The sequence below is a fragment of the Mirounga angustirostris genome, unplaced genomic scaffold, assembly GCF_029215605.1.
Source record: "Mirounga angustirostris isolate CCGP_5_RB_7025 unplaced genomic scaffold, mMirAng1.0.hap1 SCAF_2, whole genome shotgun sequence".
NCBI classification, from domain to species: domain Eukaryota; kingdom Metazoa; phylum Chordata; class Mammalia; order Carnivora; family Phocidae; genus Mirounga; species Mirounga angustirostris.
The window spans coordinates 62946874-62968036 of NW_026991710.1; the positions used below are offsets into that span (position 1 = coordinate 62946874).

General features: G+C 42.0%; 1 protein-coding gene across 5 annotated transcripts in view; it reads left to right on the plus strand.

Moving 5' to 3' along the window:
- The window catches only part of FRAS1 (Fraser extracellular matrix complex subunit 1), a 420408-nt gene that overhangs the window by 350645 nt on the left and 48600 nt on the right, over positions 1–21163 (plus strand). For 4 of the 5 annotated variants that reach the window (XM_064584673.1, XM_064584674.1, XM_064584670.1 and 1 more), the window contains 11 exons: positions 2705–2838; positions 3113–3253; positions 5037–5264; positions 7260–7373; positions 9045–9195; positions 10385–10544; positions 12733–12901; positions 15117–15363; positions 16600–16944; positions 18513–18673; positions 19239–19386. In XM_064584673.1, the coding sequence (XP_064440743.1) occupies positions 2705–2838; positions 3113–3253; positions 5037–5264; positions 7260–7373; positions 9045–9195; positions 10385–10544; positions 12733–12901; positions 15117–15363; positions 16600–16944; positions 18513–18673; positions 19239–19386 (1998 nt within the window). The remainder of the gene's footprint in view (positions 1–2704; positions 2839–3112; positions 3254–5036; positions 5265–7259; positions 7374–9044; positions 9196–10384; positions 10545–12732; positions 12902–15116; positions 15364–16599; positions 16945–18512; positions 18674–19238; positions 19387–21163) is intronic. The other variant, XM_064584672.1, reaches the window with a different exon arrangement.

The window sequence follows — 21163 nt, forward strand, 5'->3', positions numbered from 1 at the left end:
CTGAACTTTCTCTAACGTGCTGGCCCTCCAGGAGAATTGGAAAAACTGACAGGGTTAATGTGGGTCTCCGTAATATGGCCAGAAACATAGTTTAGCCAGCAGGTTGGTAACGGAAAACACCTTTGATGGGATTAAACTCCTTCAAGATATTTCAAAGAGTAACTACCTGCTGTGACAGCCAGTAGGGACGATATGTTATTGGAAATACCATCCTGATGGTGAGTAGCTTAAGTCTTCCAATACCCAATTAGCAAAGGCTAGAATATTTTTTGAAGTGTACAGAGGTGGAAAATCTGTGCTCAGTAGGACCTCTTAGATAGCGATTACAGTGGATGAACTGAATTCATTCACCAAGCGTGTTTTGAGTACCTACTGTGTGCCAGGCACTATTTTAGGTGCACAGTAGTGAAAAAACAACAAAAATCCCTGTCCTCTTGAAGCTTTTGTTCTAGATGCACCTTGTTACCCTCTGGCACAAAGAACCACTTAGTTTGGCAGTTTCCTAAAAAGTTAAGCATGTACCTAATATATATTCCCACCATTCCACTCTTAGAGATTTACCCAAGAATAAAAACTTATGCCCATACCAAGACTGGTGCGTGAACGATCATAGCAGCTTTGTTTGCAATAGCACAAAACTAGAAATAACCTAAATGTCCATTAACAGGTGAATGGAGACACAAACTATGATATATCCATACGATGGAATACCACTCAACAATAAAAAAGAATAAACAAACAAACAAAAAGAATAAAAAAGAATTAATGCATGCTGCAAGATGGATAAATCTCAAAATAATTATGCTAAGTGAAAGAAGCCATGCCTAAAATAGCATATACTCTATGATTCTAATTATGAAAAAAATTAGAAAAATTCAACTAATCTATAGTTACAGAAAATAATTGATTTGTTTCTTTGGGATAGGGTAGGGGACAAAAAGGGAAGAATATAAGGATTATAGAGTGTTAAGAAACTTTGGGGGTGATGGATATGTTCACTATTTTGATTAAGGTGATGGTTTCACGGATGTGCCAAAGCTCATGAAATTGTACACTTTAAATATGTGCAATTTACTTTACATCAGTTCCCTCTCAATAAGAAATATAAAGAAAAGATCAATTCCAAACCTTTCTTTGCAAGAAGGAAAAACCTGTCACCTTTCTTAATCACTCTCAGACTAAGGACTCATATAAAGGGAACAGTGAAGTAGGTGACGAGTTGATTGCGAGAATCCAGACAAGTATTTCCCCATGAGCTGTGAGGATGGATTCACAGAAGGGAAAGAGATTTAAATTTCTCAGTGCAGCCAGTCTGAAGTTATTAAATTTTTAAAGAATGGTATGGATTTCTGTCTAGAGCCACAAGACAAAGTGATAAGACAGGGGGCCACATTTTTTGCCTGTCAACAGCTGATGTAGCAAGCAAGCACAGAAATATCAAATGCCTCCTCATCAAAAAAAAAATAATAATAATGCCCCAATATTCAGGAGGCTGTTGTATCTAGGTAACAAATTTCAGATGATAAAGTTGCAAATGTAAACCATGTAGGTTGATTTTTGTAAAAAAAGATAAAGCCAGTGATATTGATGTCCCAGTTAAATGTAAAATAGTCAAAGTAGAATCTGTTTTTTTACGAAAAAAGCCAAACTGGTTTTGCTGGGATTAACAATGATAAATAATACATCCCAGGAAGCAGCAAATGAATTTCAGGACCAGACCAAAGGACTAGACTCAATGGATTAATACCCAGCATCCAGAATCAGAAAGAGGGAATTTGTGCCGAGGGACTAAAAGATGTGGTTTTGTTTCCGTCTTGGCTGGCAGCAGAGGATGAGTCACAGAAGCCCTAAGATAGAAGCAAGAATTCCGGGCTGTTTTGCTAAATGTTGTGGGACATTTAAAAACATAAGATATTACTCATTTGTGGGATACATTGGCATTATCTAAAATCACTTTAGTATTGTGTTTTTTTTTACTTTTAAAACAAGTCTGAAAAAAATTTAATGTGTTTCCTCTATATCATGTTATTAAAGGATACTGGTTTTTTAGATCATTTAAGAGTTAAGATAGAATGATTTCGCCAACCCCAAAGTCATGCGGTAAGTTTTGTTAACTGCCAGCCTGGCTAACGTGGTATATGAGAAGCTAGAAAATCATAGACCAGAAGATTGAAAGGGACCTTGAAGAATATCCAATGAAATCATGGATGCCAGGCTCACCAATCACAGAGAAAAGCGTATGTGTAGCCAAGCCCTATGACTCCAGTGTTCAAAAGCTAAACCATCACACAATATTAAAAATTAGGACAGGTTTTCAGAAAGGACTATGAGGCTATGGGGGAATATAAAACATAAGAGAGAGGAGTTTGGAGACTAAGGCAATGGCTCTGCATTTCGCAGATTTGACCTGCATACATAAACCCCGGAGAAAGGAGAGGAACATTTATTGAGCACCTGCTGTTGGCTTGGCACATAGCAGAAGCTAGATAATTAAGTTAACATGTGCTCCCACAGAACATATGCTGTGGTAGGGGAAAAAAAATACACAAACGACTCTAACACAAGGTCTCAGAGAGAAGCACGTAAATGCTGTAAGAGATATACAAAGGACTCCGTCTGGTGAAAGTATGGCATTTCTCTAGCATTAGAAGTGTGGCTAGCATTTTGACATCCTTTTTCTGGTTCTCTCTTCCCCTTTTGCTAGGTGTCCAGATTAGTTCCTTTACTCAAGCTGACCTGACTTCACAAAATGTTCGGTATATCCACTCCAGTGAAACCGAGAAACATTCTGATGCCTTCAGCTTTACGCTCTCCGATGGAGTCAGTGAGGTAGGCAAGGTACTCCATTCCCTCAGTGAATGGGCACTGATTCAGCAGTCTTCTTTGAAGGGAGTATGAGAAGCAACTCCGCAAGCTTCACTTTCGCCTGCTCTCACCCAAGGATAGTGGTGGCTTCTGACAGCTCTGGGGGCTCTTGCCAAAGGGAAACCACTTTGGATTCCTGGTCAAGCACTCAAGCCAGGAATGGGTGAAAGGAAAAGTAGAGAGCGCCTACCTTCTACTTGGGTGGGTGCCGTGGACCGGTGTCCCACCTGCACTTTCCGCCATTTAGGTAACCCAGACTTTCCATATCACCATACGCCCTGTGGACGATTCACTGCCTGTTGTACAGAACCTGGGCATGCGGGTGCAGGAGGGTGTGAGGAAGACCATCACAGAGTTTGAGCTCAAGGCGGTGGATGCAGACACAGAGGTAAGAGCATTCCCCTGGGTTCTCTGGCTGAATGAGAGGCTGATCTGTCACATTGTGACTGTGTATCCCAAGGGTAGGGCAGAGTAGTGAGGTCAGTGCAAGCACCCTTGAAAGGTTAAAAATCAGAAGACCCTGTGGCCTTCTGGAAAAGAGAAACTAATATATTTGAGATCAAATTGTTTTTAAACCCTTTCTGAACTGCTAAGTACATACACTCTGTCCCCTGATTACATGGAACAATCCCTTAATATGCTGATTTTTTTTTATCATGATTCATAGACAATTACATGACATTTTAGCCAATTTTTTTTATTCTTCCTTATTAGAGTGAACAAGGGTTTGGGGCACCTATTCATCTTTCCTACCATTTACCTCCTTCATTCAGACTTCTCTGAATGACAGCGAAATACTACAATATGAGCATCCTCAAGGAAGGAGGCTTTATTCAGTAAAACAGGGCATGCAGAGACTAAACTCTTATTCTCATGATGCTTTCAGATTAAAGTATCTAACATTCTGGCATGACTTAGCTCTCATAAAGAGTACCATAACTTTGTTCATTAGTTCTGTGGGTATCCGTCTCTGTACCAGCTTCTGCTCCAGATGCTAAAGACAGGGCTGGGAACAAAAGAGAGTTCCGGCCTTAGGGGGTTTCCAGCCTTTGGTTAGGGGGATAGACAAGAAAGAACATATAACATCATGTCAGATATGATGAGTGCTATGAATTAAAAAATAAAGCAAGATAAAAGCCATAGAGATTGAAGGGTGTGTTATTTGAGACGGAGTGGTCAGGGAAGTCTTCTCTGAGGAGCTGATCTTTGAGCAGAGACATCATGAAGTGGAAGAGCAAGCAATGCAGTTATCTGAGTCATTCTTTGAGCCAAAGAACCAGGAGTGCAAAGGCCCTGTGGTCAAGTGCGCTTGGAAACTTCGAGTTACAACAAAGAAGGGAAGAGACTGGGACCCAATAAGCAAGCAGGAGTAAAGAATGCAGCCAGAGAGGACCCTAGGACCAGGCCACAGAGGGCCTTGTTGGCATATGTCAGGCCTTTGCATTTTATTCTAAGTTGGTGGGAAATCACTGGGAGGTCTTGAACAGTGTTTTCTATGTCTTTATTTTTCCTTCTGTGTGCCACCCTAGAAGCCGCAACTAGAAATGGGAAATTAGCTTCTGTTCTGATGTATATGGGATGCTCGATACGAGAATTTTGGAAAAGTGGGGGGAAAGGTTGGGAAGGAAATGAGTAGTTTTAAAGGTCTAGCTCCTATCATCCTGGTAGAGGTTAAAAATTCAGGTTTTCCCCTATGATCCTTAAAAGACAAATTTAAATGTCTTAGTCTGACACCAGAAGGCACCAGAACATAAGTTCAATTGTAATCCCCAACATAGTTTCTCTCCTTTGTTTTATTTTTGATATCTATAAAGAAAATGCAATCCTTATTTTATAAACGTCTTTAGGTTTGGATACCCTTGACTGCCTGTTGGCCATCACTCACAAATCTGGTTTGGGGTGCCTGGGTGGCTCAGTTGGTTAAGCGTCCAACTCTGGGTTTCGGCTCAGGTCATGATCGCATGGGTTGTGGGATGGTCTGTGTCGGGCTCCACGTTCAGCAGGGAGTCTGCTTGAAGATTCCCTCCCTCTGCCCCGCACCCCCATCAAATAAATAAATAAAATAAATAATCAATCAATCAATCAATCAATCAGTCTTTTAAAACGAAACAAAACGACCTGATTTCTGTTTTAAACTTCCCTTCCCACCTTGCTTTTTCCCTCCTCGACAGGCCGAGTCTGTCACATTCACCGTTGTGCAGCCCCCGCGCCACGGCACCATCGAGCGAGCCAGCCGCGGGCAGCATTTCCGGCACACGTCCATCTTCACCATGGAAGACATCTACCAGAACCGGGTCAGCTACAGCCACGACGGCAGCAACTCCCTCAGAGACCGGTTCACCTTCACTGTGGCTGACGGGACAAATCCCTTCTTTATCGTCGAAGAAGGAGGAAAAGAGGTGAGGGGCACAGACAGCGGAGAGGGAGGCGCAGTGTGCCAGAGGTTGTCCAGAAGCAGAACAGGGCATTTTTCAGCCAAGAATAGCATTGTTTTTATTCTGTCACTAATTGGCCACAAATTAGTTAACTTCTCCAAGCCTGAGCTTTTCATCTGTAAAATGGGTACGGTAACAATCACCAGCTTCAGTTAGTCTAAGGGTCAAAGGAGGTAATCCACATAAAGTGGGGAACATTGTTGGCAAATAGCACGCACAATAAAGGGTGATAGTGATTGTTCCTATGACTGTCATTGTTTCTCTTCCTTTTGGCACACCATTGACTCCTTTCATCTTGCGTTCATCTGATTCTAGTAGCTAATCTCATATGATTCTAGATTGTCTTTCTCTTTTGTGTGTCCCCTCAGCCAGCCAGAGTTTTTCAATGTCATGAAGAGAACAACCTGGTTAAGAGTATGGCTTTCGCATCTAAAAGACACTGATTTAAATTCTGGCTCTCTCACTTACTAGCTGAAATGTCTGTGAAATGGGGATGAGACCAGTCCTTAGGATGTGCATAAAGCACTTGGCCCAGTGCCTTACACAGGAAACATAGGGAGCATCCAATAAACTGTGGCTCTAATATCATCATCACTGTCATCGTTTTAGGACCAGCTGGTGAAACAGGTAAAGGGGTTTTTCTCTTGAGGTCCTGCAGTTGTCAAGCTTTCCTTCCTGAAGAGAATTGCCCTGTTCCAAGGTTCAGGTGTCTGGAAGAAACTTAAAGATGGCCTCTCCACTCCCCTCCCTGCCGCTTTTGCTCACTCCTTCATTCCTCAGCCAGGTTTCTGGCAGGATCCTAACCCTCCCCGGGGAATAACGGCAACCGTGGTGAAAGGTGGGGCCCGAGGACCCGCCTGCATCTTGCGCATTCGAGTCTGACTCAGCAGAAGCAGCGTGACTGAGCAACTCAATCACACCCAGCTGTATTTCAGGATAACAGAAGGGTCAGCTCCTCATCCTGCAGAGTCCTTTCCTACTTTGATGATGACCAGGAATGATTCCTTTCCTGGAAGAAAGATCCCCCTGCATCCTTTAGAGACAGTCTGCGTGAAGGTCATTCTCCGTTGGCCCAGGTGTCAGTGAGACGGCTCTTGGGATTTCCTGTCATTTTGGTGTCTGCTCTGCATCACCACCTGGCAGATCATTGTTTTTATTTTTTTCTCTTCTGAACTGTAGCTGCTCCCCCACTTCATTTGACTTTCAGAAGAGAAAAGAGATTTCAGGATGAATCAGCAAGAGGGCTACCTCTCTGATAAATATAAAAGGTCATGGTAGGTCTCCAGAGGGACTGTATTATTTTTGAAATGGAAATTATTTAGGAAGGTTGCAGAAGATTGAAAAGCCAGCGTCTTGCTGCCCTGCATGCCGGCGTGCCTTATCCTCCCAGAAACAGAGATTCTGGGCCGGACTCACCACATATGTGGAGTGTGTATGTGTACATGTATCTGCATGAGAATGAAATTATAGACCAGTTTCTTTTCACTATTCCCACAAACGCTTTATTCTTTCTTGATTTCCTCTGCCCTTCTCCTCCCTCCCCTCCAAAAAAAGAAAGAAAATATCCTCTCATGAAACTTATTATCACACCTGGCAGAATCCCACCTGGAGACTTTGACATTAGCATGTGAATGATAAGTTTAGTCCACCTCTCCTGAGAATTTTAACAAGAGTTATTGAAGGGAAATTACTGTTTGCTGTTTCGCTTCAGGGCAATATTGAACCCACCTAAGGAATGCATGGGTGTGTGAAAGTCAACTTTTCTTCTCATCTTGTCCCCACTTGATCAATCAGCATTCTTTGTGCCTCATGCCAAGGGTGATAAGCAATGGAAACTGGCACAGCTGCCCGTTCTGAGCTGCCAACAGATTTCTGGGGTTCCAGCTTTGTAGGCCGTAGGACCTGACATACTTCAGATGTCTGTGAATGATGACTTTTCTCTTTTGGCTTCCCCCACAGGTTATGACCGCGGCACCTCAGCATTTCCAGGTAGACATCCTCCCAGTAGATGATGGCACCCCTAGAATTGTTACCAACCTGGGGCTTCAGTGGCTGGAGTACATGGATGGCAAGGTAAGGCCTTTCTGTCTGCCACATTCACATGAACCAACATGGGCTGTGTCCTTATTTGTGACCACGTGGGGATAGAAGTCCAGTTGACTCACATTTATCCCTCCCTAAGGGAGCTGATTTTCCTGAGATTGGCAAGCTCCATGAGTTTGGTTAAGATTGTATATAGTTTAAGATGTTCTTACAAAATGACCCCCAAAATACAGAAGCTCAAACAAGATAGAAGTTTATTTTTTCTCTCGCATACGGGGTGGTAGTAAGTGGGCAGTCCAGGGCTCTACATGACCTTTCAGAGATGCAGATTCCTTCTGTCTTATTATTCTCACGTCACTGGGTTGTTGCTGTTGAAGGTGTAGCCAACACTCCTGAACTATTCATCAATATTCCAGCCCATGGAAAGAAGAAAACCGAGAAGTAGAGGGCAAGGAACTTCATTTTAAGCAAGTAATACAGAAATGAAGCACATCACTTGTGCTCAGATTATTCTGGCAAGAAATTGGTTATATGGCTCCATCTGTTGCATCTGAGAGGCTGGGAATAGAGTCTCTAGCTGGCTCAGCTACAAGTTTGTTAACTAGAAGTAGGGGATGATGGGTTTCGGGAAATATCTGGAATATGCCATAGATGGGAAGGAAGTGAGTATTTTGTAGGTGAGTGTCCTCAGAGGACTTCTACTTTAGAAATTCCTTTCTTCTCCTAAATCCCAATTTGGTCCTTTTAAAATATGCCACGGTTCTTACCTGGTGACATACCAAGCAGTAAATCCTCATCCTCAGCCAGACACACGTGCTTCTTCAGTTCAGGCACTGATTTTTCTTTTGTGTGTGGTGTTCCCTCTAGGATGTGGATTTTCCCGTCTCCGTGGAGCTAATTAGTTGGCTGTATATGTAGCTGCTACGCTGTAGCTTTCTACAGAACTGGTTGGGATTTTTTACATTAGTATAACTTCCTCGCATCCCTTATTGGATTTTTTTCCCCCATATTCAGAACCATCCCATTTTCTTCTCGACACTCTCCAGTTGGTTTTCTACTTTCCACTTTTATCCTACTGCAATGACTCTTATCAAAGTCAACAATGACCTTTATTTTGCCAAATCCAAAGGTCAGTTACATGTCCCCCTTTTTTCTCTCAAACCTTTGCTTTTACTAAATATTTGTTGAATGAATGAATGAGTAACTTAAAATTTAGCCAGTATATTTGGGCAATATTGGGCTATCATATATTTATCTTACTCAATTTCAAGAATTGTGATTGACTCTAATAAGGTAGATGCCTTTGGCCATCTTGCCTGTATTTTATCATTGTTTCAAAGTTCCAGCCTTCCTTAAAAGCCAAACTCAAATCCCACCACCTCAAATCCCTCCTCCGATCCAGATGGAATTAATCTCTCCCACTGCCCGAAAGTGTACAGTACTCTTTTTTGTATCTCCCATTATAGCTCTTTCCACAATTGCCCTGCTCACGAGCCTTTCTTTCCCAATAAAGTGTGAACACCTCAAGGATGGAGGCTGGGATGGTTGCAGTCCTCATAGCCTCTTCAATCCTGACAGAGTTTTCCATGCAGTAAATGCACTCAGTAAATCATTGTTGAACTGAATTAATTCTGAGTCAGAGGGTCTTGGTCTGGCTTTATTCCCACCTTAGGAATTAAATTTAATGGGTTTCTATTCCAGGCAACCAACTTGATCACCAAGAAGGAACTGCTGACCATGGACCCAGACACAGAGGACCAGCATCTTGTCTATGAGATTACAGCGGGCCCCAAGCACGGCCATGTGGAGAATAAGCTACAGCCTGGCAGAGCTACCGGCACTTTCACTCAGGGTGCGGACTCGGGGAACCGGGGAACCGAGAGATGGGAGAAATCCCTTCTAACTTCCTCTACCTCCCTGATCTTTCTCACAACCACTTCTAGCTACTTACCCTCAAGTCACTTATTTGCAAACAAATAGATCGTTTAGTGTCTAACCATCCAACTTCAGAATTTTACTTCCCCTGATTTCCTTTTCCTATTACTCTCAATTATGGCAAAAGGAAAAAAAAATTGTCTTTACCATGCTTGCTCAGCTCCCAGATTGCTTTAGGTTTTGGCAAGATTTAGTGGCAGGATCACATGATATTGATTGGTTTTCTTCTTTTTTTAATTGAAGCATAGTTGACACAAATGTTACATTAGTTTCAGATGTGCAACATGCTTGGTTTTCTTTCAAAACAAAAAACAAAAACAACAACCAGACTTTATGAAATATCCGTGAGCCTGTATGGCTTAATTTTTTCTCTAAGGGTTATGGATTGTTTCTTAAGTCTTTAACAAAGAAATAAAAATCAACACGGGTACGTTGTTCAACAGAAATATTTTCCTATTTTGAATCACATCAAGCAGACCATTTTGTATTTTGGTAGTATTATAAGCATGTCAGACTCTTCCAGATTTCTTTTGAGTATGGACCTTACCTTGAGCCGTCATTGCAAAAACTGTGTCTTACAACTCATGCACCGTATTTCCCTTGTCTCCCTGTTCTCGATCTTGTGTTCTCCCCTAGAAGAGAACCTTTAATCTGTGCCTTGTGTATGGGCTGTTTTAATTCAACCCCAGCTTTTTGTAGTAGCACATACCTTCCAAAGAACCTTATTTAGAAGGAAGTAAGGCTGAGTGTGCACATGTGTACACAAAGGATGGAGTCAAAGACTCTTTGTCAGCTCTCAAAGTTGCCTTTAATATTCCAGAGAGATTCATTAAAGTACTTTTTTGCTGAGACCCTGGGATTCTCATTTTACAACAGCATCAGGGTATTTCCTGGACGTAAAGACAGCTCTTTGTCACACAGAGCGGTAGGATTTTATTTTGAAATCTGGCAGACACATTTATTTTTAAGACTACTATCCTTTTTTGTTCTTGGGAAATTAAGTTCTGTCTACAACCCATTAAAGAATAAACTGGGTATGTTAGCGTGGAATCTACAAGGCTGTCTTTACATCCCTGGGTTAATTCACAATGTGTTTTTTCTCACAGAGGATGTGAACTTAGGGTTGATCCGTTACGTGTTGCACAAGGAGAAGATCCATGAGATGATGGATAGTTTTCAGTTTCTGGTGAAAGACAGTAAACCCAATGTGGTCAGCGACAATGTCTTCCATGTTCAGTGGTCCCTCATCAGCTTTAAATATACCAGGTACAAGGGTTATTGGCTTTCATTCTTGAGAAGTGAATCAGGCAAGCAGAGGAGATCAGGTTGAAGTACGTGGGGGCCAACTCTAGTCATCTGATGATGGTGGTGGTGGGGATAACAATAATAAAAATAATAATGTCACCAAATGTTTTTTAATACTATGTGTACCAGGCACTTGACATACATTATCTTGTTTAATACTTGCTATTGTGAGATGAGTGCTATTGTTGTCCCCACAAGAACAAAGCAATGAAGACAGAAAGAGGTTAACTAATTTACCCGAAGTCGCATAGCTAATAAGCAGTAAAACTAGGATTGGGGTGAAACCTAGTGATCTTAACCATTGTGCTTTACTGCATCTCCTACAAGTATTTTTACTTCCGCCCTCAAGTTTTAGAAGATAATCCAATAGAACTGATAAGAAACAAAATACACATTCAGTACTGGCTGAAAATAATCACTGGCCCATAATAAAGCATCTTTGCCTTACCCTCTACATTCTCTCTGTTCTCAATCTTATATTCTCCCCTAGTTCTTTTGGTGTTTATAGGATTATATTTCCTTTGGGACAAATTCATAGTTTAATATAAGTACTCTTTAAGGAGCTTTTGTAGTCTTTTGGGGGGTTGAGAGGCAAACAGGCACTAGCTTTGGTAAAGGCAGGCAAGCACAGTGTTGATTTTATAGGTCACATTATAACTAGGATTATAATTTTGTGGGGGAAATAATTCTTTAAGTCTACATTTCAGAGACTCACTATTCTAAGAAAGCAATTTCATGATAATTCAGACAAAAATTGGAATGGAGGTGGGGGATAACATACAAACTTGATTTCATGTGCCCCACAAGTGGGCTGTTCCACTCTTAGTCACACACACTTCGAGAATATATATATACACTGATTTTATATATATATATATATATATATATATATATATATATATATATATATATATATTTGCTGTTATTTCCCTCTTATTTGTATCTCCTTAAAAAAAAATTAAATAAATGGACTAAAACTGATCACTTTTTCTGGACAACCCTCCAGCGTTTAATGGGCTGAATAGTACAGAGTGTCCCAAAGCTGGCAATGAAGACTAACCTGTCAGAAGCACTTTGCTGGCAACACTCACAGCAACAAGATATAAGCCCTGGCCCAATACTCATCCTCAGTGATGAAAAACAAGGCCCAGCTCAGGTCCCACTCACTCATGGCTTTTCTAAACCTAGATACTTATGAATTAATAGTGCATGGACAGTTTGCCTTCTACTTTGCCAAAACAATACAAATTCGTAGCAGCAAGCTAAGTTAACCCTGTGTCTTAGTCTGTTCGAGCTGTTCTAACAGAATATCATAGACAAGATGGCTTACAAACAATAGAAATTTATTCCTCACGGTCCTGGAGGCTGGGAAGTCCTAGATCAAGGAGCTGACAGATTCAGTGTCTAGTGAGGAGTCTTTTCCTGGTTCAGAGGCAGATGTCTTTTCCCTGTGTCCTCAGATGGTGGAAAGACCAGAGAGCTCTGTGGGACCTCTTGTAAAAGGGCACCAATCCCATTCGTGAGGGCTCCACCCTCATTACCTAGTCACCTCCGAAATATCAGGACATTGGGGGTAGGATTTCAACATATGAATTTGGGGGGGCACATTCAGTCTATAGCTCCTTGTGACTCCCCAGTGTCCACAAAGCTCCGTTTGTCTAAACACCTTTGTTACGTAGGCCCCATTCTTATTTTCTTATCTCTGCCACCACCCTGACTCCTTTGCACACTTCCTGGAGATCTGGTCCAGTCAGTTCCCACTTGAGCTAAGTCATTAACTGCCTTCCAAGCAGCTTTCTTTCCTAAGAACCCACTGTTCTAGTTACTCTACCACACTAGGGAGAGATTGTTTGTCATTTCTCTGTGTTTTGAAAAACAAAGTGCATAGCTCCTACGCGCTGCCCATCTTCTTTCAGAGCGAGCCTTTCAACTCTCTCTGAAAATGGGCCCTCCTTGGTCCCTTGGTGCTGTGACTGTCCCAGGTGAACACAGTTCCTCAGTTCATAACCTGGCTTCTTAAAGAAGCCGAACTTCCTATTCTCCGAGCTGCCTGGCACCGTAATCAACCAGAAGAGACAGGCATTCAACAAGTGGATTCTTCGCAGCCCCAGCTCAGAATTTCAGAGACGGCCTTTTTGTGTGCTTCTAGCTACAACGTCAGCGAGAAAGCGGGTTCTGTCAGCGTCACAGTGCAGAGGAGTGGGAACCTGAACCAGTATGCCATCGTCCTGTGTCGCACCGAGCAAGGCACAGCCAGCTCCAGCTCCAGGGTCAGCTCCCAACCCGGACAGCAGGATTATGTGGAGTATGCTGGCCAGGTAGGGGGGGGGGGGGGGCCTCTGATTGTTGATTGCCAGCAGGCACCAGCCACGGCTGCCCTGAGGTGGTTGGCAAGTGGGGCACCTGCCCCCTAATCTTTATCCCACCTCCCTTTCCATTGGCGCCCTTCTTCAGGTGATTTTCCAGCATTCCCTTCCCCCAGGGCTTAGTTCTTCTCAGTCCATCTACTCTTTGTGGAAGTTTTTAACTGCAAAAGTTTAAGTTGTCTGGCTTCTCAGTCTTTACATTTTGCTTCATGACCAAAAAAGGTCTTCAAGGGATCATGTTCTACGCGGCACCCTTAGGATCCAAGCCCTTTTTCTCCCCTCACCTTCTCTAGCTGAAGGAAGGGAAGAGAGAGTGTGGGGGATGGTCGGGAAGCTCTTGGAATAGGCTGGGTGAGAGATGATGGTAGCGTGAGTTTCGGTTATGAAGCGAAGGTGGAGACAAGTGGGTGGATTGAACAGATGAGTAAGAATTGATATGATTTCACAGCAGACTAGATAGTGTGGGCAGAAGCGGGAGATGGATGGTGATGCCCCTTGCCGGGAGGGGACACCATCAGAGGAGCAGGTTTGGAGCGGGGGGTGGTCTTGACTGTGCTTCGGAAGGCTAAGTATGAGGTACCTGAGACGTGAGAGGACAGCTGTGTTGGTCAGCAGGGAATGCAGAGAGCAGCTGGGGCGGGGATACTTACACAGGTCTCTACCACAGCGGTGGTAGCCAGCACCTGGGTAGGGAAGAAGCAGACAGAGAGGAGAGAGTAAACACAGAAGAAAGGAAGAGGACTTAAACAGTAAACTCCCTTATGGCAGGATACCCCATATTTGTCCTCTTTTATGAATAGCACAATACCTGGCACTGACTACGTATTTCTTCAGTGTTTTTGCAAAGTAATTTCACTATTCTTATGACAGCATAAATCTCTGTAAAGAAGAGTGGGCTCTCTCTTTGAGGCATTTCAGCTGGACTGAGGTCAAATTTAAATGAGGAATTAAAAAAGAGCAGATAAGCCAAGGAGTCTTTTAGCAAAATAATAAGAAAGAGCATGTACTTGAGTTTGTCAAGGAAAAGCAAAAGGCAGTGGGTTCTAGAACTAAATAGACATCTAGGGGTGTTTCATTAAGTTGGGAGTGTTTTGAAATGTGGAACTTAGTAAAATTTAATTTGATTAGTTGATTAGATATGGAATAGTAATTTTCTGCTGATGAAAATTAGGAATTTTTCAGATTTGTGTGTCCCTAGAGGTTTATGACTATTTTACACATTTTAGCTATCTCAGTTTACACAAAGAGTAGTCCAGGCCTATTTCCTACCCTTTTAGTTTTGGATAGATCCATAACCCTGGTTCCTTTTCAAGGTTTTATCTTGATCTTTTTTTTAAGACGCAGTAAAACCAGAATAAATCCCTGTAATGTTCACAACTGTGTGGATATAAAATAATTTCTCTGTTTTGTACCAGGCTAAATTCATTTACATTATTGATCTAGCCCATCTTAACGGCAAAGGGTTTAGTTAAATATAAAGTTAAAATTCAGTTTGGCTTGTTCATAATATAACTTTCTGTGGCTTCAAACTCCATTATTCAGTACACTGAGATTCTATGTCAATTTTGATTGTGTAAGCAATACGGAAATGGTAATAAGGATAACATCTCGCATTTGTTCAGTGCTTTAAAATATACTTTGCACCTTCATTACACGTTGTGTCTTATAGTCCTCCCAGTAAATATGCAAAATAAGTACGTGAAATTGTTATTTAGCTGATGAAGAATCTGACATTTGTAAAGATTCATAGACTAACCCAGCTTAAGGCCAGAATTTCACCCTCCAAGTTCAAAGATCTTTCCAGGTAAACTTGCCACAAATAGAAGGGGACCTGAGTAATCAAATGACTCTTGCTATCCCAAATGAATTAGTAAAACAAGATATAAATAGTTACCAACATGTTTTTCTATAGTCACCAAAGAGTAAGAGATGTTTTTGCCCTCCATGTCCCTATGTGGTAAATCCACTCCAATGTGTAGATGAAGAATAGGAACAGGTAGCCATGTGTTTCAGGGGATACAGCAGGAAGTTGGGTTGGAAGAACCAGCTATTTCATTCAGTGCTCTGCCCACTAGACTTGGGTCCTCTTTTTTCCCATGATGCTCTGGGGGAGCGAGCAGGGGAATCTCAGACACAGCAGAACTCCTTGTTGTTTGCTTTGTGACAGGTGCAGTTTGATGAGCGAGAGGACACCAAGTCCTGCACCATTGTCATCAATGATGATGATGTGTTTGAGAACGTTGAGAGTTTCACCGTGGAGCTCAGCATGCCAGCATATGCCTTATTAGGGGAGTTCACCCAGGCGAAGGTCATTATCAATGACACTGAGGACGAGCCCACATTAGAGTTTGATAAGAAGACCTACCGGGTCAACGAGAGCGCTGGTTTTCTATTTGCACCTATCGAAAGAAAAGGTCTGTTGGTGCCAATGGTGTCAAGGAGCTATAACAATAGCTAGCATTTTTCGAGTCCATTCTATGTGCCAAGTGCTCATGTACCATACTAACTTCTGTGTGTTAAGTGCTTTACATGTATTAGCTTATTTAAATTCCCAGAACAACCCTAATAATGATCCTACCTGTAGTGAGTACTATCAGAAGGCTTCTCTTCTTAGTTCAAGTTGTTAGCACTCCCATTTATTCTTTAATGGGACTAGAAGACTGGTTATATTTGGCCTTGCAAATTATTCATGAATTTAGGATTCTTAATCAATCACCCAATCTATAAAATATTTAGTAGCCTTGGTCAAGGAGGGAAGTTTATAAGAACTGGCTTCTCATCTTAGTTTTAGAAGACAGAAATATATTTAAAGATTTTCCTACATGAGTGTCACGTATAGAGCTCAGATGAGAAATAAACCATGTGTGAGAAATAAAGGGCAATGCTTGAGGGATTGAAAACAAAACAAAGATCATATGCATTTGTGATTGTGCAATATTGAAACTTTAAAACCCACGGAAACTAAATCTTCATTCAAAGTCCAAACATGACTGTAAGTGATGATGTCAGGTTTTTTATTGAATCTGCTGACTGGGCATTAGTGTAACAAACACTGTAGATAGTGCAAACCCTTGGTGATGCCACTTAGAAAACAAGCAAGCTCCATTGATTGCTCTGGGCCAGCAAGCCAGGCCCAGATCAGGCTGTCTTCCAGGGACGTGGCAGCACTAATAAGTCATTTGTACAGAGAGGCAGGTTTTATTTTGTTTTCTTTTTTTAAACAAGCTGATTTCTCCCTGGGAATTAAAGTGCAGAAGTTTATTCAGAAAGGCGGTGAACTGTGCTCAGAGTACTACCTTCGGGACACAATTACTTTGCTACTTAAAGTACCAAATATGTCTCTTATCATTCTCTCCTCTGTGGTCTTAGATGGTGAGCAATGAGTCTTGTGAATTAACAGAGCACAAAATTCACAGAATAGGAAATCCATTTTAAAGTGTTTGGTGAAGTATTTGGGGTATATTAAATCCTCAAGTGGTTTATACCACAGGCCTAAGAAGCTGCAATGCAGGAAGGTTTCCTGTCAGAGTTTGAACAGAAGTAGTGATGGAATGTGTCAGAGGGAACCAAGCTTACCAAACTATCAGAGATTTTAAAATTTGAGAAGTGCTCACTCAAATGCTTTTGTTTTCTTACCATTTGTATTTCAGGGGATTCAAGCAGCATTGTATCTGCAATTTGCTACACAGTCCCTAAGTCAGCTATGGGAAGTAGCCTCTATGCTCTAGAATCGGGTTCTGATTTTAAATCTAGAGGGATGTCTCCTGACAGTCGTGTGATATTCGGGCCTGGTGTCACCATGTCCACCTGTGATGTCATGCTCATTGATGACAGTGAATATGAAGAAGAAGAAGAGTTTGAGATTGTCCTGGCAGATGCTTCAGACAATGCCCGCATCGGAAGGGTGGCATCGGCCAAGGTGCTCATTAGTGGTCCCAATGATGCTTCCACTGTGTCCCTGGGCAACACGGCTTTCACTGTCAGCGAGGATGCAGGTAATAGAGAGCATCTCTGGGATTCCGTCACCCATATCCTGATCCCTTTCTTGAACAATTTCCTCTTAGTTTTCAGAATGTCCTTAAGACATTTGAGAATGCCATTCCTCAGCGACACCATTCATTGTCAGTTGGAGACATAATAACAGGCATTAAGACCAAGAATGGAAGGTAGTGAAGAATAGGGAATTCCATCCACTTTTCTTGCCCTGGTTACTGATGGCAGGGAGGACTCTGGCTTAGAGCTTCATTGGTTGATCTCTGTGGTCCGGAGGGAGGGCATGGTGCTAAGCATTTTGGCCCCTGAAGGCAAGAAATTCGATCTGTTGAGGATGGAGGTAAGTTATTTAGCATACTGCTAGCTGCCAGAACAAATAAATTCCAAAGTTTCAGTGTCCTAACCAATGAAACTTTCTCATTCATATAACGCCCCAAAGCAGTCAGTGGGCAGATTTCTTCCACCCAGGCTCCTTCCCTCTTTTGGCTCTACAAAGTTCTCAAAGTCTTCTGCATGCTGCTAGCAGACATCCTGCCAGAAGGAGCAGCAGCTGTGTTGAGCACCCACTGATCGGAGCCACCTGGTCAAGGCCATTCACCTCTTTGAAGGTGATACTCTGAGGGATCATGGGAACTCATATTTTTGAGCACTTACTGAATGCCAGGCACCATGCCATCTGCATTCCATGCATTCTCATTTAGTCTTCTGTAGAAAAGATAACATTAGATAGAAGAGCAATTGGAGGCTCAGAAGGGTGAAATAAAGCATCAAAGATCAGTAGCTAATATGGCAGAGCTGGGATTAGAACCTAGACCTTTCCTATACCGTGTTTCCTCTCCTCCATACCAAATGCGCAGCCATGACTACTTGTCAGCTCGCAGCTTATTGACTAAAAAAATATGAGTAATGGGATTTTCATGTAGCTTTTCTCTGACCTTGGTTGTGAAAACCGCTAAAAATCTACATATGTATCATTAGGACACTACAAAGTGTAATGTTACAGTGGACCAGAAGATGAGCTTCGTTCCTAAGATAAGCAATAGCACATATGGTTTAAGTAATGATGTGTGCACCACTCAGATAAAATAGGGAAATCAACCCAGTTAGGAACATTTAATTAGAAACATTCAGCTTCAGGCCCCATAGAGTCCCCTAGCTGGTTCTTTCTTAATTGACTATTTTCTAGCTCATCCCTGAGGCCCTAGTCTCTGAGTTTCTTCTCTCAAAATAGGCTTGAGATGTTTTTCGATGGGCCCTCTCCACTTTGTTTTTCTCCTGTGAACGGTGTCTTTCATGAAACCACAAAACCACTTTCCCCTAAGGGCTGTCTCTCCAGTACTACCTCCATGAAACCCTCCTCCAGGTCTGCTCTTGATCTTAGTGTCAGTAAAAACAGGGGTGGTGACACCTCACAGCCTTCCTCAGAGGGAACACAGGAGCATCACTGAAGTTGGATTAGACAAGTTCACAGGATAAACCTGCTATTGCTATGAGGGAGAACATTGTTCTGAAAACCCACTGACTTCTGGCCCAAAACTGACCATTGACATCTCTGTGGATCTCCATTTAGGTACAGTGAAGATTCCGGTTATTCGTCATGGGACTGACCTTTCTACCTTCACATCTGTCTGGTGTGCAACGCGGCCCTCAGACCCAGCTTCCGCCACTCCAGGAGTTGACTATGTCCCCAGCTCTAGGAAGGTGGAGTTTGGGCCAGGTGTCACTGAGCAGGTGAGCACAGAGCAGCCAAAGGCCAGATGGGCCTGTTAATGTTTTCTCTGTTCCACTCTCCAAACTCTGTGGAGGACTCTAAACCACCCTTGCCTTATTATTGTCTTCCCTTTCTTCACAAACACAAACATGCGAACAAGAGAATAAACCCAGAGAGATCTTCTACAGACTCTCCAAATGATATTGTCAGCATCTAATATCCATCACCACAGATTTAGGATAGGAACTACAGCCTGCTGATGTAAATATCTAGAGACAAAACACCTAAGGGTTTGTAATAAAGAGATTGTCATTTTATGGATAGAAAAACTTAACTCTATGACCACCAGAAAAAGCAAGTTATCACCTCTGTCCTACTCTCCTGAAGGCAGATGGGTGTTGTGTATTGGACATTCCATAGGTTTACTTTGATTTTTCTTCTTCTTATATTGTTTTTTTAAATCGAGACATAATTGACATACAACATACTAGTTTCAGGTGTACAACATAATGATTCAGTGTTTGTGTATATATTGCAAAATGATCACCGCAGGAAGTCTGATTAACATCTTGATTTTTCTTCTAGTATTGCACCTTGACTATCTTAGATGACACTCAGTATCCAGTAATTGAAGGGCTGGAGACATTTGTGGTTTTTCTCAGCTCAGCACAAGGGGCCGAACTGACCAAACCCTTCCAGGCTGTCATTGCAATTAATGACACCTTCCAGGATGGTAAGATATTGGAACTGCCAGCTCGTGCCTCAGACTATATTTCTATTTCTGCCTTGCCTTCCAAGTATATGACATTGGAACTCATTCACATTTTCATTCAAGAAATATGCGTGTGTATGTGTGTGTGCACGTGCACATGTGTGCGTGCACATGTTATGTACCTACTTTCACATAGAAATACGGGGGAGAAATAAGCATTCATGTTTCTGGTACTGTGTTAGACACAAAAAGATATATAAGCCTAGGGCCCTGTCCTCAAGAAGCTCACTGTCTAGTTGAGGGGATCAGACCCTTAAACAGAAAAATTAGAATATATTATGATAAATGACCTAATAGTGCTATAAATCCAGTGCTAGGGGAGCAGAGGGGGCTGAAGAGCAGCTATATGTGGAAGAATCATAGATTTCACAAAGGATGTGATATTTAAACAGGGCTTTAGGGTGTGATATGAGTTCATCTAATGGATGGTAAAATACAGTTTTGTCAAATGGAGAGATATAGTATATATATAATTTTGAAAGACACATATTTGGAAAACAGTGAGATGCTTACTTTTGCTTTAAGCCTGGCAGGAGGGGAATAGAAGGAAATGGAAAGACAGGTTGGGACTCCATTTCATTTCCAGTTCTTTTTTTTTTTTTAAAGATTTTATTTATTTATTTATTTGACAGAGAGAGAGATAGTGAGAGCAGGAACACAAGCAGGGGGAGTGGGAGAGGGAGAAGCAGGCTTCCTGCAGAGGAGGGAGCCCGATGCGGGGCTCGATCCCAGGACCCCGGGATCATGACCTGAGCCGAAGGCAGACGCTTAACGACTGAGCCACCCAGGCGCCCCTTCATTTCCAGTTCTAAAAGGTCTTACATTGCAACCTAAGGGACTTAAAAGCAGAGAGGAGCAGCAGATGCTTCTAAGCAGAGGAGTGGTGTGATCTTTGAGGAAATTGACACTGGCAGTCCGGTAGATGGTGTACAGGAAAGAAGAAACAACAAGTATATGAACAAAATATCAGTCGCCACTGAAATCTAACAGGAAGATGGCCAGAAAAGGATGATTGCTTCTTGGGAAGAGTTGATGAAATTTAGAATTGTCAGATTGTAGATTTGGGTAAGAAGATCAGGTCCTGGGATCGAGCCCCACATCCGGCTCCCTGCTCCGCGGGGAAGCCTGCTTCTTCCTCTCCTACTCCCCCTGCTTGTGTTCCCTCTCTCGCTATGTCTCTGTCAAATAAATAAATAAAATATTAAAAAAAAAAAAAAAGAAGATCAGGTCAAACCTTTTACCTAAAGCAAAAGGACCCTCATTAACATCCCCAGTGGTTGACAGTAGCGCCCATAATTAAATTCTTTCAGTGACTGAAAAGTCACCAGAAAAGGAACAGGCATCCCAGCAGGGTGATCCTTAACGCTTCCATTTATTTTTAAATTATTTATTTATTTATGTAGTTTTAAAAAATGACCCCAAAAAAGGTATACTATGAAAATTAAGTCTAACCTCCTACCCCTGTCTCCCAACCCTCCTGTTGTTCTCCTAGAGACCAACCATTTTAACCAGTTTGTTGTTGTTGTTGTGTGTATCCTTCAAGGGAAATATATATAATGCATATGCATATATATATGCATATATATATATAATGCACATATATGCATGTGATTACATAATACATATATAATGCAAATGTCCAAAATGGTATCTTATTTTAGACCCAGGTTTATTCAGATCTAACTTACATAAATTAAAATTCACCCTCTTTAGTGGACAATTCTGTGAGTTTTGATGG